At 34.8% G+C, this 17,392-nt stretch overlaps 1 protein-coding gene across 1 annotated transcript in view; it reads right to left on the bottom strand.

The window, feature by feature from the left end:
• Positions 1-863: 863 nt before the first annotated feature.
• LOC127877521 (CCR4-NOT transcription complex subunit 7-like) overlaps positions 864-17,392 on the bottom strand; it is a 30,831-nt gene continuing 14,302 nt past the window's right edge. Inside the window, exons 3-8 of the mRNA XM_052423456.1 lie at positions 13,766-13,959; positions 12,502-12,663; positions 11,390-11,567; positions 9,919-9,996; positions 5,085-5,550; positions 864-4,998 (exon numbers count right to left, since the gene is read on the bottom strand). Of these exons, the coding sequence (XP_052279416.1) occupies positions 5,347-5,550; positions 9,919-9,996; positions 11,390-11,567; positions 12,502-12,663; positions 13,766-13,959 (816 nt within the window). The 3' untranslated portion in view covers positions 864-4,998; positions 5,085-5,346. The remainder of the gene's footprint in view (positions 4,999-5,084; positions 5,551-9,918; positions 9,997-11,389; positions 11,568-12,501; positions 12,664-13,765; positions 13,960-17,392) is intronic.

Raw genomic sequence — 17,392 nt, 5'->3', positions numbered from 1 at the left:
GATCAATCGTGCGCAGGAGAATAAGTACAAAACTGTAGATCTATTATACTAGCTAGATGCCTGTCGACAGTATGTCGAGCTCATTGTTCATAATGCTTGTCAATATTAAACAAGCACGATTGACAAATTAAGTTAAAGTCCAGACATGCTATAAGCACAATTAAAAAAAATAATCTTTTATTTTGACCTTTGTTGTACGGAGACGGTATTCACACGCAGCACGTCATCTTACATTAGTAGTACTTTACAACTGATTAAGTACAAAATACGGTCCAGAAGCTCAAACATAGTAACGCAAATACAATGGTCCATTGTGACTTCTACATCGAGCTTTCCGCATGCGGGCTTGACAATAATGACACATTACCGTTTACGTTTTAAACGTTAGCCTCCTTTTAAAGTAGATTAATGTGGTAATGAAATTATAAATGCCTTAAATATAAGTATATTAAATATATTTAATGAATGACAATTGTAAAGAATCACAATAGTTTTCAATGGCGTTAGTGTATGTAAGATGAATCTTTTGTCGACACCAGTAAATACTGGTTCATTTTGTTATCAGAAAGAACTCTGAAATGCCTTATTCAATAGAGAACATTGGGGATAGCTTTGTTAATTTGAGAGCATAGGGAAAATCGTGTATCGCTCAGGCTATAACACTTTCCGCCTAAACTGGATTTTCGTTTAAAAGATTATCAGTAAACGAAAAATTTCATACAAGTGTAATCCCTGATTAGCCTGTGCAGACTGCATAGGCTAACCTGGGACACTTACCCACAACGCGACTCAAAACATTAAGGACATTTATTTGATATCCATATACTTTTTGAAGGTCCCTGATAAAACAAAAACAACATTAATTGTTTTGTGAATTGTGTTAATTTTTATTTACAGACATAAAACACTACTACGCATTACTAGTCATTCAAGGTTAGCATTAAAAGATGGCCGTTTCCATCGGTTTCATGCCTCACATATACACAGTTATACTTATAATACACTACAGATTGTATGGGAGAAAATTAAAATAATTAGAGAGTACATTAAGAAACTTAACAAAGTCAAGAGAACAAAAAATCTTTTGAAGCATGTTGAAGTGAAATTAAAGAGACGTGTTCTTCCAATTATATGTATGTTCTGAAAATGGGGGGGAAAATGAATATAATTATTTAAAACAAGTAATTAACTCACAAATGAAACACGATATTACCTATTGTTTTCATAACCACAAGCAATACTTTTAGTCAAACTCTTAAATACAAGTTTCAAATATGCTTAGTTATAAAACTGTTTGTCATATAGTATCTAACAAGAGATGTGTTTGTCGGAAACACAATGCCTCCTACTGCGCCGCTTTGATTTATTTTTTTTGTTGTCGATTATATCCCTTTAAAAAATATTACTTCCCTTGTGAAAATGATCTGTACCTGCCTGATAAATAGAAATTATCTCTCTTTAAAGCGTGTTACTTGAACTTAATTCCTTTGGAATTTTTTTTTTTACCTTAGACCTTGAAGGATGACCTTGACCTTTCACCACTAAAAATGTGCGGCCCCACGAGATACACATGCATGCAAAATATCAAGATGCTATCTTTAATGTTGCAAAAGTTATTAACAATGTAAAAGTTTTCAGACAGATGGACAGACAGACCGACTAACGGACAGTTTAACTGCTATATGCCACCCTACTGGGGGCATAATAATCGTTTTAAATAATATAATATACTGCTATATGCCACCCTACTGGGGGCATACAAATTGTTTAAATAATATAAGTAAATTCATGAAACTGACCAATCCTTGATAATGCGCTTTGGCAGTATACGGGTGCATTATGGACATGAAAACAAGATAGTAAGTCAATTATTCTACAAAAGATCCTCAAACCAGACAAACCTAACAATATGCTCATGACCTACTTGGTTAAGAAGCTGCCAAAAATGACATACAGTCGACTAATAAGTTTAATAAAAACAAAAATTACCTTATTTTAAAAGAAATATTATACCTTTTCAACTTCCGGACATATCTTTGGACTTGAACATTAGTAGGCCAATCTAACACTGCAAAAAAAGTTTCATCAGATGCAACCAACAGTTTCTGAGATCTTTTAAGGACATGAATCATCATTCAAAAGGCAATAACTCCCTAAAACATTTTGACGAGAATGTTGTCAAACTATGGGCCAAGAGACGGCAGGAATGAAGTAAGGACATAAAGTAGAAAACAAAAATTATCACAAAATTCATTTCATAGTCTTGTAAACTAAGTACTATGAATAATAGAATTCTGACTGACAGAAAGGGCAGCAACATTATGCTCCCTTTATTTGTTGAGAATACAACACACATTATACACACTATTTTTGAACATGGTGGTATATTACTTAAGGTCCAATGTTATACCATATCTAGAAACATTTCAAAAGAAAAATAAACACTCAAATGACTTGGCACATTCAACTGTTATTAAGTAAAACATTACACTATTTTCACTATCAGCTTAATGCAGAAAATAAACTACGAAAAACACGCACAAGTATTTGATATCACAATCATACAGGAAAGGAAAATAAAAAGATATTAAAAGATAGAAAAATATGCACAAGTGCAAAGTTTGCCATCAGCACACATTGAAAAAAAATCTTAAAAATCAAAATATTGCACATAAGGACTATTTCTGTTTTTTTTTTATGTTTTTTTAAATATGTTTAATAAAAATCTTGAATACAAACTTCGTTTGTGTGTAGACAAATAGGAATTGAGCACTGTATAATCATTAATTTTATTTTGTGTTTTTATTTTCAAGTGACAAAAGTTGTGTTTAAAGTACGAAACTTGCACACATTTTTAATATACATACATGTACTTTCATAATAATAACCATTTATTATTATGAAGAATAAAAAGAGAATATTAACATTTAAACTCATATAGAGCCTTAGATAACTGGTTAAACATTTGGCCAAGATTTATTGGCAGTAAGAAAAAGATGCACTTGTTAAAAGCAAATCCCATTAGACAAATGGGACAACTTAATGAGAAGCTTTAAATGAAATGTTCTAAGGTGACTTATATCAGAGAGGGTAATCACGGGACAATCAAGATGGTAATGGCCCTGTATTTTTGGCCTTTTCATATCCTTAATTACTTGTTTAATTGTTTAAATGCCACTTACTTTTCATCCATATCAGCAAGAAAGTGATAAGCGTTTATTTCATATAAATATTCTCTCTATATCTTGACTCACTCGCCACTAAATTTCTTAGTGGGATCACAACATTACAGTTCCTGCTTAGAAAAATTCCTAGCCAGCAAAGTCGAGATATAAAGCAAATATAAATACAAAATTAACACTTATCACTTTCTTACTGATATGGATGGAAAGTGAGCGGCATTTTAACATGAAACAAAAGGAACATAGGGTATAAAACTGGAATAAATACCTGATTCTGCACAGATGTTGAAATCTTGATCGTCGCATGATTACCCCCTGTGTGATATGATTACAAATTATTGACAAAACCTTGAGTGTGCAAAGGTAAATGATAAAATAAATAGGAGTTCAATAAAAGAATGGTTTTCACAAAAAATGTTTAAAACATCAGTTCCCTTTGAAACTGTGATAAAACATTGTAAGCATTTCACAGACAAAATCACAATGAAGATTCAAATATCAATTTCTATTTACAATTAAAATATATAAAAATAATAACCAAGCTGATATTGCATTCACATAAGTATGATTAAAAGATCTCTGCACAATACCTCTAAACATTTCAATCTTCTTAAATTACAAATATAACTGCCTTGCGGATAGGTAGGAAACTTTACGCATCAAGATATCAGACCACAATTAAATCATGCTTTATGTCAAATATCTTAAGCACATTCCAGTCTTTTTGTCTACGCTATTTTAAAAAACTTTAATTGTCATGCAAAAGTATTAACTTATTTAAAATAAAATCAATAATATGTGTTGCAAAAAAATATCTTCACCATTTTGTCTTAAAAATGCTTACAACAGCAATGAAAATGGTGAAGATGTTTTAAAATTTCAAAATAAGACATGTTAAAATCAAACATGTGATGTTGTAGCAACAAAATTTCTTTCTTAAAATGACCCAATGTCTGAAACTAATGTCATTGCTATTGTATAATCAAAGTATTGGTAACAAAATGGAAATATTGTTGCTTAAACGACACTGTTTATCACAAGCACGCTTAGAAAACATATCACAAGATTTACATTTCAAACAGGGCAACACATACTTAAAGCACTTGAAATTAAAAAAAAATAAATACTAAACTGTATTCAGCAAACGCAAGTGATTTTGAAAGGCATTCTTTCAATCAATGGGCGGCATTTGATTGTAATACAACATAAAAATCTTTTACATTACAGTGCTTAAAATGATTAAGCACAGCAGTAAACCTTTTGTATTAATATTGCTTTCTTAAATCTTAAATACAAAAATAAAAAAAGAAAATAATCCATATAATATAATAGTTCATTTTTAACTTTTGAATGGGCATTAAAATGAATGTTTACCTGCAAAGTTCATGATATTTTATATTATATGAATACAAAATAAATTAGTTTACACAGAGATAAAATACACTTATCAATGAAAAAGTATGGCACAAAACATCGAAGTGAAAAAATATCCCTGACACAAAGTCTCTAAAAATATATATTTCCCTGCAAGAAATGATATCATGTCAGCACAAGCTTGACTCGTATCAAACATCATTCAAATTCCATGTCAATTTAAAACAACTTCAACATATTCAAAGACAATTTTATCACAGATAAATCTCTTATTTCTTATAGCACATCCACCTCTCTTCTTTGAGCAGCTTACAGTCATCGAGGCATGTCCAAATATAGTTACCTTCTTACCCCACATCTCCACACCTTTCATCACCCACTCAATTATTCTAACATTTTACCCCATTTTAACCATTACCATAAATCAATGCTGGCAAGTTACCTCAGGGCTTCAGTGCTTGTACCAATCAATGCTGGCAAGTTACCTCAGGGCTTCAGTGCTTGTACCAATCAATGCTGGCAAGTTACCTCAGGGCTTCAGTGCTTGTACCATCCTAGCAGCAATGGCTGTCATTTCATGCTGAACACTTATGCATATTTATTTATCTTCTCTTGTTCCTTAATGAGCTTGATTAAGCTAGAATTTTCTCTACATTAACTAACATATCTGAGACAAGAGACATCCTTCAGATCCGGCCATTGTTGACATACATGTATAAAAATGTTACAAAAGGCATAGATCCCTAGCACAAATGATTTTTTTCTAACAAAACACAAATGAAGAATATAATCATGAAGATGACACCTGCACTGGGGTACTAGAGTCATTTGAATTATTGTTTCCAGTGGAGAATGTAGGGGTGGAGGAGGAATGGGAGTTTGTTATGTAGAAATTATTGGTTTCATAGCCAGTTCCATTTTGCACATATGATGTTCCCAGTCCATACAGATGGCCGCTGTATTTTGCATCATCAATGTTATCTTCAAAGAACATCTGTAATAACAAAAACAGTAATATATGAACAAACAGAAATGTACATATCATTAACAAGAGGGCAATGATGGCCATGTATCGCTCCACTGCTGAAAAAAGGCTATTCAAATATCCTCTGCATGTTCAAATACTTAAATATAGGCCCTATTTAAGCACATGTACACTTTTGTGACCCCCTGGGCTTGGTCAAATTTAACCCCAGGGGCATAATTTGAGCAAACTTTGTAGAGGACTACTATATCTCACTACATGTACATACAAAATATGGTAGCCCTAGTTCCTAGAGTTAAGGACAAGAATATTTTTAAAGTTTTCACAAAATAAGCAAGATATAAGCGTATATAATGTTCAATTTTGTGACCTGCGGGAAAGGGTCAAATTTGACCCAAAGGGCATAATTTGAACAAACTTGGTAGAGGACTATAAGATGTTACTGCATACCAAATTTGGTAGCAATAGTCTGAATGGTTTTCAACAAGAAGATTTTTAAAGATTTCACAAAATAGGCGCTTTATAAGCGTTTATTCAATTTTGTGATCCCCCAGGGCAGGGTCAAAGTTGACCCCAGAGGCATTATTTGAACAAATTTGGTAGAGATTTATTAGATGTCACTACATACCAGATTTGGTAGCCCTAGGCCCAATGGTTATTGACAAGAAGATTTTTAAAGTTTTCACAAAATAGGCCCCATATAAGCGTATGTTCAGTTTTGTGACCCCCGGGCAGGTTCAAATTTGACCCCAGGGGCATAATTTGAACAAACTTGGTAGAGAACTGTTAGATGTCACTACATACCAAATTTGGTAGCCCTATGCCTTATGGTTGAGGACAAGAGAATTTTTTAAGTTTTCACAAAATAGGCACTATATTAGCATATAATCGATTTTGTGGCCCCCAGGGCAGGGTCAAATTTGACTCCTGGGGCATAATTTGAACAAATTAAGTAGAGGACTATACAATGTCACTACATACCAAATTGTGTAGCCCTTGGCCTAATGGTTATGGAAAAGAATTTTTTTAAGTTTTCACAAAATAGGCATATGTTCAATTTTATGTCCTCCAGGGCAGGTTCAAATTTGACCCTAGGGATAAATTTGAACAAACTTGGAAGAGAACTATAAGATTTCACTACATACCAAATTTGGTAGCCCTAGGCCCAATGTTTATGGACAAGAAGATTTTTAAAGTTTTCACAAAAAAGCCTTATATAAGCGTATGTTCAATTTTGTGATCCCCAGGGGCAGGGTCAAATTTGACCCCAGGGGCATAATTTGAACAAACTTGTAAGAGAACTATAAGATGTCACTACATACCAAATTTGGTAGCCCTAGACCCAAGGGTTATGGAAAAGAAGTTTTTAAAGTTTTCACAAAATAAGCCCTTTATAATATATATTCAATTTTGTGACCCCCCGGGCAGTTTCAAATTTGACCCCAGGGGCATAATGTTAACAAACTAAGAAGAGAACTATTACATGTCACTACATACCAAATTTGGTAGCTCTATGCCATACAGTTATGGACAAGAATATTTTGAAAGTTTTCCCACAATAGGCCTTATAAAAGCATATGTTCAATTTTGTGACCCTCGGGGCAGGGTCAAACTTGACCCCAGGGGCATAATTTGAAAAAACTTGGTAGAGGACTATAAGATGTCACTACATACCAAATTTGGTAGCCCTAGGCCCAATGGTTATGGACAGAAAGATTTGAAAAGTTTTCACAAAATAGACCCTATATAAGCATATGTTCAATTCTGTGACCTTGGGGCACGGTCAAATTTGACCCCAGGGGCATAATTTGAAGAAATTTGGTAGAGGACTATAAGATGTTTCTACATACTTAATTGATTTGCCCTAGGCCCAATGGTTATGGAAAAGTAGATTTTGAAAGTTTTCACAAAATAGGCCTTATATAAGCATATGTTCATTTTTGTGACCCCCGGGGCAGGGTAAAGTTTGACCGCAGGGGCATAATTTGAAGAAATTTGGTAGAGGACTATTTGATGTCTCTACATACCAAATTTGATAGCCCTAGGCCCAATGGTTACGGACGAGAAGATTTTTAAAGTTTTCACAAAATAGGCCTTATATAAGCATATGTTCAATTTTGTGACCCCCGGGGCAGGGTCAAATTTGAACCCAGGGGCATAATTTGAAGAAATTTGGTAGAGGACTATTAAATGTCTCTACATACCAAATTTGATAGCCCTAGGCCCAATGGTTATGGACGAGAAGATTTTGAAAGTTTTCACAAAATAGGCCTTATATAAGCATATGTTCAATTTTGTGACCCCTGGGGCAGGGTCAAGTTTGACCCAAGGGGCATTATTTGAAGAAATTTGGTATAGGACTATTAGATGTCTCTACATACCAAATTTGATAGACCTAGGCCCAATGGTAAGGGAGGAGAAGATTTTGAAAGTTTTCACAAAATAGGCCTTATATAAGCATATGTTCAATTTTGTGACCCCGGGGCAGGGTCAAATTTGACCCCAGGAGCATATTTTGAAGAAATTTGGTAGAAGACTTTTTGATGTCTCTACATACCAAATTTGATTGCCCTAGGCCCAATGGTTACGGACGAGAAGATTTTTAAAGTTTTCACAAAATAGGCCTTATATAAGCATATGTTCAATTTTGTGACCCCCGGGGCAGGGACAAATTTGACCCCAAGGGCATAATTTGAACAAATTTGAAAGAGGTTCACCCCAGGAACATTCCTATGAAATTTCATCAGAATTGGACCAGTAGTTTAGGAGAAGAAGATGTTTTAAGGAAAAGTTAACGCACGCACGCACACACGGACGCACGCACGACGGACACAGGACCATGACATAAGCCTCGCTGGCCTACTACAAATTGAGAAAAGAAAACAAACAAGAGCTGTCAGAGGACAGCGCGCTCGACTATTCGAGTGCTTGACAGTATAACGTAAGCCATCATGGAGACGGGGTTTTTATAATGTGGGTGTGTGGTCATTTAATAATGATATTTAAAACAAGACTATTGCCAAGCAATATAGTCCCATACCGGCTCCACCATTGTCAGAAATTCCACTATTGTCAGAATTAAAAAAAAAAAAAATTTGTTGCCATAGCAACCAGAAGTTTTGACATAGGAACAAAATAAAATGACGTGCATAATGTCCATATTGCCATATATCCATGTTTTAAGTTTCATGAAAAAATATTAAGAACTTTTAAAGTTATCGCAGGATCCAGAAAACCACAATTTTCAGCAGTATTTCTAGTCTATTTGTTGCTATAGCAACCAGAATTTTTGACGTAAGAACAAAATGAAATGACGTGCATAATGTCCATATTGCCATCTATCCATGTTTCAAGTTTCATGAAAAAATATTATAAACGTTATTGCAGGATCCAGAAAAGTGTGACAGATACCAGTAGGGGACTAAAAAGAAAAAGAAAAAAAATTGGGGGGGGGGGGGGGGGGGGGGGGGGGAGATTCTTGGGTGGGGCGTGGGGATGGTTTGGGTGGAGTCCATTGTGGTATGTCAGGTAGGTGTTGTTTTGTCAAAGTATTAATAAAATCTGATTATAAATAAAGAAGTAAGAAGTTATGGCAAGTTAACTAAAGTAATATGCATATTCTAAGTGAAAAAGGGCCATAATTCTTACAAAATGCTTGATACAGTTGTTTGCTCTTGTTTATAGATCGGGGTCAAGAAGTTTGCAAAATATGAAAGCAATATGTCAAGGGACAATGAAAATATTTTAGGTGGTACGCAAACTTAAACATAGATTTATCAATAATATGCATAGTCTAAGTGAAAAATGGGCCATAATTTTTACAAAATGCTTGATACAGTTGTCTGCTCTTGTTTATAGGTTAAGGTCATGTTGGTAAAGAAGTATGCAAAATATTAAAGCAATATGTTAAAGGACATTGAAAATATTTGGGATGGTACGCAAACTTTAACATTTGCACGCTAACACTAACGGGAACGCTAACGCCGATTCCGGGGTGAGTAGGATAGCTCCACTATATACATGTATATTTCATATATAATAGTCGAGCTAAATAATGTTGAATTTTTTTCTTATAAGAAGTTTTGCTATTTATTTAATTTGCACACTTTCAATTGAGCCTCATCAGGAGTGAACTGGGCTTAATGCATGTGCCTTAAGTGTTGTCCCACATTAGCCTGTCAGCGCAGGCTCATTCGGTAGACACTTTCCGCAAAACTGGATTTTCGAGTCCTAGTGATTTCCTATACACAACAAATTAAAAGCAGAAAGAGCTGTCTCTGATTAGCCTGTGCCGCCTGCACAAGCTTATCTGGAACGACCCTCGAATCACAAGCATTCAGGCCAGAACGAGGCTAACTTACTGACTGTATCCCATACCTCTCTCATCTTGAAGAATGCTGCCCCAGTCAACAGACTGTCACTTCCAGCCTGGTGCTGAGGTCCTATTCTTTCAATCTTAACACAAAACATTTAAACATTGATTTAACATAATACAATAAGTTACCAAATTACATACTTGTAATAGTTGTGAATGCAGTGAATCTGTCAGATCTTGATTTTATTAAAAAAAGACAACCTTCATAACAAGAGCACGACATAACGGGTGCCACGCTCGGCTGCGAAAGCTTGTCAGATTTTTATTTTTTTTAAGAGGTCACAGTGACCTTGACCTTTGACCTAACAAGAGATGTGTTTGTCAGAAACACAATGCCCCATACTGGGCCGCATTGAAATGAAATTTATATTTATCATTTGGCAGGTATAGAAATCATCTCCCTTTATTATTATTATTATTACTTCCCTTGAATTTTGTCCAATCCACCAACCAGGGGGGGGGGGGGGGGGGGGGGGGGGGTGTCTCACAGTCAATTATGACCATGTCAGACATCACTGACAACCAAGGCCTGTGGTTTAAAAGAGATCATAGCCATAGTTACTCATGTATCTATGGACATAAGTCCCCAGGTATGTAATGAACATCAAAGAAATTATATCATTTTAAAAAAAACTTTGACAAATCAATCATTTGGGTTATAAATAATCAAAATAATAAATCTGTACAGTAACTGTTAAAAGAACTTCAATTCTTGGTAAGGTAATGTATAATATGAGATTTATAATTATATAAATTACTTCCCTTGAAAATAATTGTCTGTAACAAATCTCTATTTTTAGTAGCAAATAATTAAAAGCCACTACAGTGACTGTAGATTCACCACTCAAAATGTGCAGCTTCATGAGATACACATGCATGCCAAATATATAAAGTGGCTATGTTCAATATTGAATAATTTTTAAAGCTTATTACTTCCTTTAAATCTGACCTTGACCTTTTACCACAATGTGTTTGTCAGAAACACGATGCCACCTACTGCGCCGCTTTGATTTATTTAACAAAAATATATACGTGGGCGGGTCAGATAACTATGTCCATTTAAAGCTTATTACTTCCCTCGACTTTGTTTTTTGCACCCTAGACCTTGAAGGATGATGTTCACCACTCAAAATGTGCAGCTCCATGAGATACACATGCATGCCAAATATCAAGGTGCTATCTTCAATATTTAAAAAGTTATGGCCAATGTTACTGTTTTAGCCTGACGCCTACGGCATACGGCGAGCTGGCTATGACAATAGCTCGGGTTTTCTCCGAAAACAGTCTCGCTAAAAATGCAAAACTCAATAAAGTAAATAACTTTACAAATCCTTCAATTTCCAAATGTCCAATTGTTATTATCACAATCTGCAACAACATATGCTAAGTTAAGAGTTTAAAATATATGTACACTTCTCAAATAACAATGCAAGCTCAACCCTTTCTTGTTGCTGCTTTAGCCCCTAAACACACCTCCAACTGCTCTGCAACCTCCTGCAGACCCCCCTTGAGGTTCTTGCAGCTCTTCATGAGGTATTTCACATCATAGATATTGTAGAAGTAGAGCTTGATCATGGTGAAGAACTCTTCCTCTTCCTCTGGCAGCGGACAGTCAGTCAAGACCTTCAGCAGGTAGCCAAAGTCGTAGCCACTGTCAATATTAAAGAAACAATCTCCATTTATATCTGACATTTCATTCATTAAAATTCATGCATTACCTAACCTGTTAATGAAAACAATTTTAATGTTCTCATTGCATGTATTTTACAAATATATGCAGAATAAAATAACTCTGGCTTGTGAGTTTTCAACCTCTGAAAATGTTAAGCTTATGGTCATTTTACTAATGGTATGTATTAAAATCTTAATGTTTTCAAGTGCAAACTGTATTTACTAGAAGCCACAATTGATTAAATAGTGTCTGTGATCAAGCACAATTGTCATCTTTTTCTAGAGCATGTTTTGAACGCTGCAACAGTTGTATGTGACATCAAGCTAAAATCAGGTAAATATTGTTGTCAATTGACTGTATCCCTAAAACAAAAGAAACATTCTTTTCAATTTTGACAATTGAAAATAAAATAATATAAAATATTCTCACTACAGTCAAAGGGAAATGACTGCATTTGGAAAGAAATCGTTTACTTTGTAAATCTAACATTAGAATTAGTAATCCTGAATGTATAATAGATCAATTTTTGTTCAGGCATCTTTTAAACAAGTTTTTAACTTCAACTATAACAACCAACCAATACAGTTACAATCAATATTCCTTAAAATTCTTATTAAATTTTAATGATCAGGCGTGATCAGTGGATATTGTAATTTTGTGAGATTTTAAAGGAAATAATCTCAACTTATGACAGAGTATTAACAGTAATTAGGGATTTGTTGCATGACTAGTAACCTTAAATACAAGTTATCCACTAAAAATTAATTGAATTAAGAAAATTATGAGAAATGTCACAAGAACATCTAACCTGCTCCAACTGAGCAGTGAGTATCCTTTGTGTGAGCCTCAATCTTTCCATAGTTACACTGACACACAAGCTGTGAGCCCTAAAAATACTGTTTACAAGGCTTACCTGTGAAAAGATAGCCAGTACACTTGGTCTGACAGCACGATACCAGATGTCATTAGCATCTCTGCAAATGTGAAGATATCAATGCCCTGCTCTACATGCTTGTCAAACTGAATGCCAGATTTTGTTAGCAGGTCTATGGATTCTTGTGCGTACATATCTGCCCTGAAATATTTGAAAAAACTAATTTTAAGATCGTTTTGATGCAACATATTGCCATTGAGCTATTTGTCTTGTATGATAAGGATGAAATATTTCATGTTATTTTGTCCATTTCAAAAGTAAACCAAATCTAGAAATGTTTAACACAACAGTTTTTTTCAAACATTACACAATATTTCAAGATTTTCACTTGTATTTGTCTATGGGGAAATGTCTGCATACAACATACAGTTTCAAGTTACTAGAATCTACTAATAAGAAAATGCACGTGGGGTTTCCCATCTTAAGCCCCACCAAATATATCTGCCACTTCCCCTGGATGTATTTAATCTTTTCTGTCCCATACTTTTCCCAAAGTGATCCGTGTTTTTCTAAAACTGCCTTTGTTATAAACAATAAAAAATAACTTCATTTGTCAATGTGTTACGAGCTCAACAATCAAAATGATACTGTTTACCAGAAATCAACGGATGCGCATGTGTAAAATGATGGGAATTCCCCATACAGCTAACAATTACTTGTTTGCGAAAGAAGCCAACTTAAAACAATGTCTGTTCCTGGAGAAACATGTCGCATATGAAGACGGTGATTTTTTTCCTTCTTTATAAAGTACCGGTAAATTGCACTTTCCCAATTAGAAAAAATACAAATTTCCTAATTGCTGTCCAAAATATCTTGACAACATTTAGTCATCAATTTTATAGTATTTGGGAGCAAAAAAAAAGAAATACACACCTTTCCCAATCTGAAGATTTCACTACGGTAAGTGAAGCGATTAACACAAAAGTCAGAAGGATGAAAAATTCTGTCTACTCTTTTGCACAATCAACAAGAGATGTGGATAAGGAAATGACAAACCTCTTAAAACTAAATACAAATTAACACCTTTTAGAACTTAACAAGATATATTTTTCAAAATTCTTTTACTTAAAATACTACGATGCCAATTTTACAAAATTTGTTTACGGTATGTATCATTTACCATGGGATCTATAGCTCACATTTTTTCCCAATGCTCAACTCTTGGTTTTTACTTTCTTAACATGATTTAAATCATCAGATCAAATATCCAGTGTAACAACTGTCATTTTCAGTAGATATTTACCCTAAGTCAAACTTGAAATTGAACTGCCACGTGGAGATGGGTGAAGGAGTGTTTCCGTTCTCATCCATGAATGTGAAGCCTATCTGAATGATCTTCAATAAGTCCACATTGCAGCGCAGGAACTGGTATTGGTAGTCTGCTGTACTCCGAAACTCACCAATTGGTTTGGCTACCACTCCTGGAAACTCGGTGTCCTGTAAGAGCAAGACATTTTACATGAGGCTAACATTCATAATGGGGTCTAGGTTGGCCCTATGGAATCTTTATCCAGGGGTTTTGCTGGCCTACCACTCCTGGGAACTCGTAGTCCATTAAAAAGCAAGACAGCTTACATGAGAAAAACATTCAGAATGGGGTCTAGGTTGGCCCTATGGAATCTTTATCCAGGGGATTCACTGGCCCACACAAAGTTGTTGCCACTTCTTTCCCCAAGTGAAAACTGTTGGTTTATCTGACTTTGCCTTACAACTAAATTAATATCATTGACTATATTATTACTTTCATTACACAAATTACAAGAAGTAACTTTATAAGTCTTAATATGCTTGATTTTTATATAGATGAACAAGAGATGTGTTTATCAGAAACACAATGCCATCTAAATTAATGCTTTGAAGCCATATATGTGACCTTTTACCTTAAAGGGAGACCTTGACCTTTCACCACTCAAAATGTGCAGCTCCATGAGATACATATGCATGCCAAATATCAAGTTGCTATCTTCAATATTGAAAAAGTTATGACCAAGGTTAAAGTTTTGGGACAGACACACACATGCATTAACAGACAAGCCAAAAACAATTCGATCCGGGGCATAAAAAATGTCGTATGATAATCAACACAGGTGACCAAAATAATCCAATAATGTTAACATGACTGCAACACTAGGATGCATACATATTTCAGATTTATTTATTCAAACATATACCCACAGAATCAAAGAAAAGGATGCTAATTGTTTTAATTTGTTTCAAGCTCTAAGATAAAATTTACTGTCCCTATGAAGTAACATTTACTTAATTCATGTGATTGAAAAAGTACATAATATTATGATTGTTAATAACAGGAGATATCTACTTTATAGCACTCTATTTCAACTTATTTAGTAATGTAAGCATTGTTGACAAATTAAGCATTTGTCAGATCATTAATAATTATCATCATTGAATTAATTCCATTATCATTTAATGTGTGTGAACAAATCAATGATGCTCTATTTTCTAACATTTTGATTAATTAAGACTAGCCAATTTGATGATTTTATCATGAATGATTTGTATCAATATCTAAGCTATGCAAGATAAGTTTCCCCTTGTGATAAATTACACTTCATTTGAGCCACAACCAATTCGCTCACAATTGTAACAAGAGGGCCTGGCTTGAAAGGCCAAAAGTTGCTCACCTGAGATAACAAGATATTATTGGGACAAATCTTCTGACCAAGTTTCACGAAGATCGGAAAATAAATGTGGCCTCTAGAGTGTTAACAAGGTTTTACTATAGCCATATCAGGAAAAATGCCCCGACCCTGGCAGCCATGTTTTTTCAACCAACTGGCATCATTTTTTAACTCATCCAAGATATTATTAGGATGAATCTTCTGACCAAGTTTCATGACGATCAGACATTTAATGTGGCCTCTAGAGTGTTAACAAGATTTTACTATATAAGGAAAAATGCCCGCGCCTTTGAAGCCATTTTTTTCAAGCAAACATAATTATTTTCTAACCCATCCAAGATATCATTGAGACCAATCTTCTGACCAAATTTCATGAAGATTGGACAATAAATGTGGCCTCTAGAGTGTTAACAAGGTTTTATTAAAGCCATATATAGCCATTTAAGGAAAAATGCCCCACCCCTGGTGGCCATGTTTTTAAAGCAACAAAAAACATTTTCGAACTCATCCAAGATATCATTGGGACAAGTCTTCAGACCAAGTTTCATGATGATCGGAAAATAAATGTGACCTCTAGAGTGTTAACAAGGTCATACATTTCAATATAATTTAAAATAAAAGTTGAGAAGAACATGTGTTGAAAAATGCGAAATTAGCCAGATATTTAATTCTGAAATCGAAAATGTCTGTAAAGTTGAATATGCCAGAATGTATATCATGCATGTATGATGTCAATCTTAATTTAGTTTAATGGTTGTTTTTAAATTTCTGCAGCGATGTCTATTCATACGACACACAAACACTAACTCCGATCCTAATAAAAAGACGAATTCTTCGGTTATTGTAGGAAAATATGTACGAAATATCTTCGTCACCATCGGCTCGGGGCGCTAATTTGTCTTTGCTGCATTTTATGAAATTCGTCTTCAATGTCTTGCCTATTTTGTGTTATTGTAACATGTATTTATCAATATATTACAATTTAACACATATAAAAATCATATGGTCTCGCTTTAATCGTTTGACAAAAGAATGCCATATTGTACAGAATCATCAAGCAATAAAAAACATATTCAAAAGTTTGCTATCTTCCAGAATGTAAAACTATCATTTATAATTAATTCCACTTAATCTTCTTGTGCTTAAAAAAAAATATTATAAAAAGGGAGACAACTCTGTCAATTCAACATAATTTTTCAAAAGCCATTTTGCAGTTACTTCCCTTGACATGCTAAACTAGAGTGTTCACAAGCTGCTTTACTATATACATATAAGGAAAATGCCCCCCCCCCCCAGCGGCCATGCTTTTTTACCGATCCAAACCATTTTCGAACTAAACCGTCATATCCAGAAAACACATGTTCTGACCAAATTTCATGAACATTGGACCAAAAATGTGACTTCTAGAGGGTTCACATGTTTTCACTATATATAGAGAGAGAAAACTGCCCCGCCCCCTTGCGGCCATGTTTTTTCACCGATCTGGACCATTTTCGAACTCGTCCGAGATATCAATGCAACCAGTGTTTTGACCAAGTTTCATAATTGGGCAAAAATTGTGACTTCTAGAGTGTTCACAAGGTTTCTCTATAGGAATACTGCCCCGCCTCTTGGCGGCCATGTTTTTCAACGGACCAGAACCATTTTTGAACTCAACCAACATATCATTAAGACAAACATTTTGACAAAGTTACATGAAGATTGGGCATCAAATGTGACTTCTCCAGTGTTCACAAGGTTTTTCTTTTTTTTACCTAGTGACCTAGTTTTTGACCCAGCATGACCCAGTTTGGAACTCAGTCGAGGTATCAATGGGACAAATGTTCTGACCAAGTTTCATGAAAATCAGACAATTAATGTGGCCTCTAGAGTGTTCACAAGGCAAAATGTTGATGACGCACGACGCACTACGGACAAAGAGCGATTACAAAAGCTCACCATGAGCACGTTGTTCTCAGGTGAGCTAACAAGAGCACCGCATAACCAGTGCCATGCTCGGCTGTGAAAGCTTGTAAGAATGTGTTTTTTTTAGAGGTCACAGTGACCTTTACCTTTGACCTAGTGACCCAACAAGAGATGTGTTTGTCAAAAACACAATGCCTCCTACTGAGCCACTTTGAAATAAAATTTCTATTTATCATTTGGCAGGTAAAGACATCATCTCCCTTTAAAGCTTTAATACTTCCCTTGGATTTTGTCCAATCCAACCGGGGGGGGGGGGGGGGGGG

This window comes from Dreissena polymorpha, chromosome 4 (assembly GCF_020536995.1).
Source record: "Dreissena polymorpha isolate Duluth1 chromosome 4, UMN_Dpol_1.0, whole genome shotgun sequence".
NCBI classification, from domain to species: Eukaryota; Metazoa; Mollusca; class Bivalvia; order Myida; family Dreissenidae; genus Dreissena; species Dreissena polymorpha.
Note: the sequence above shows the minus strand (reverse complement) of the source record. Positions and strands in the feature narration are given on the sequence as shown.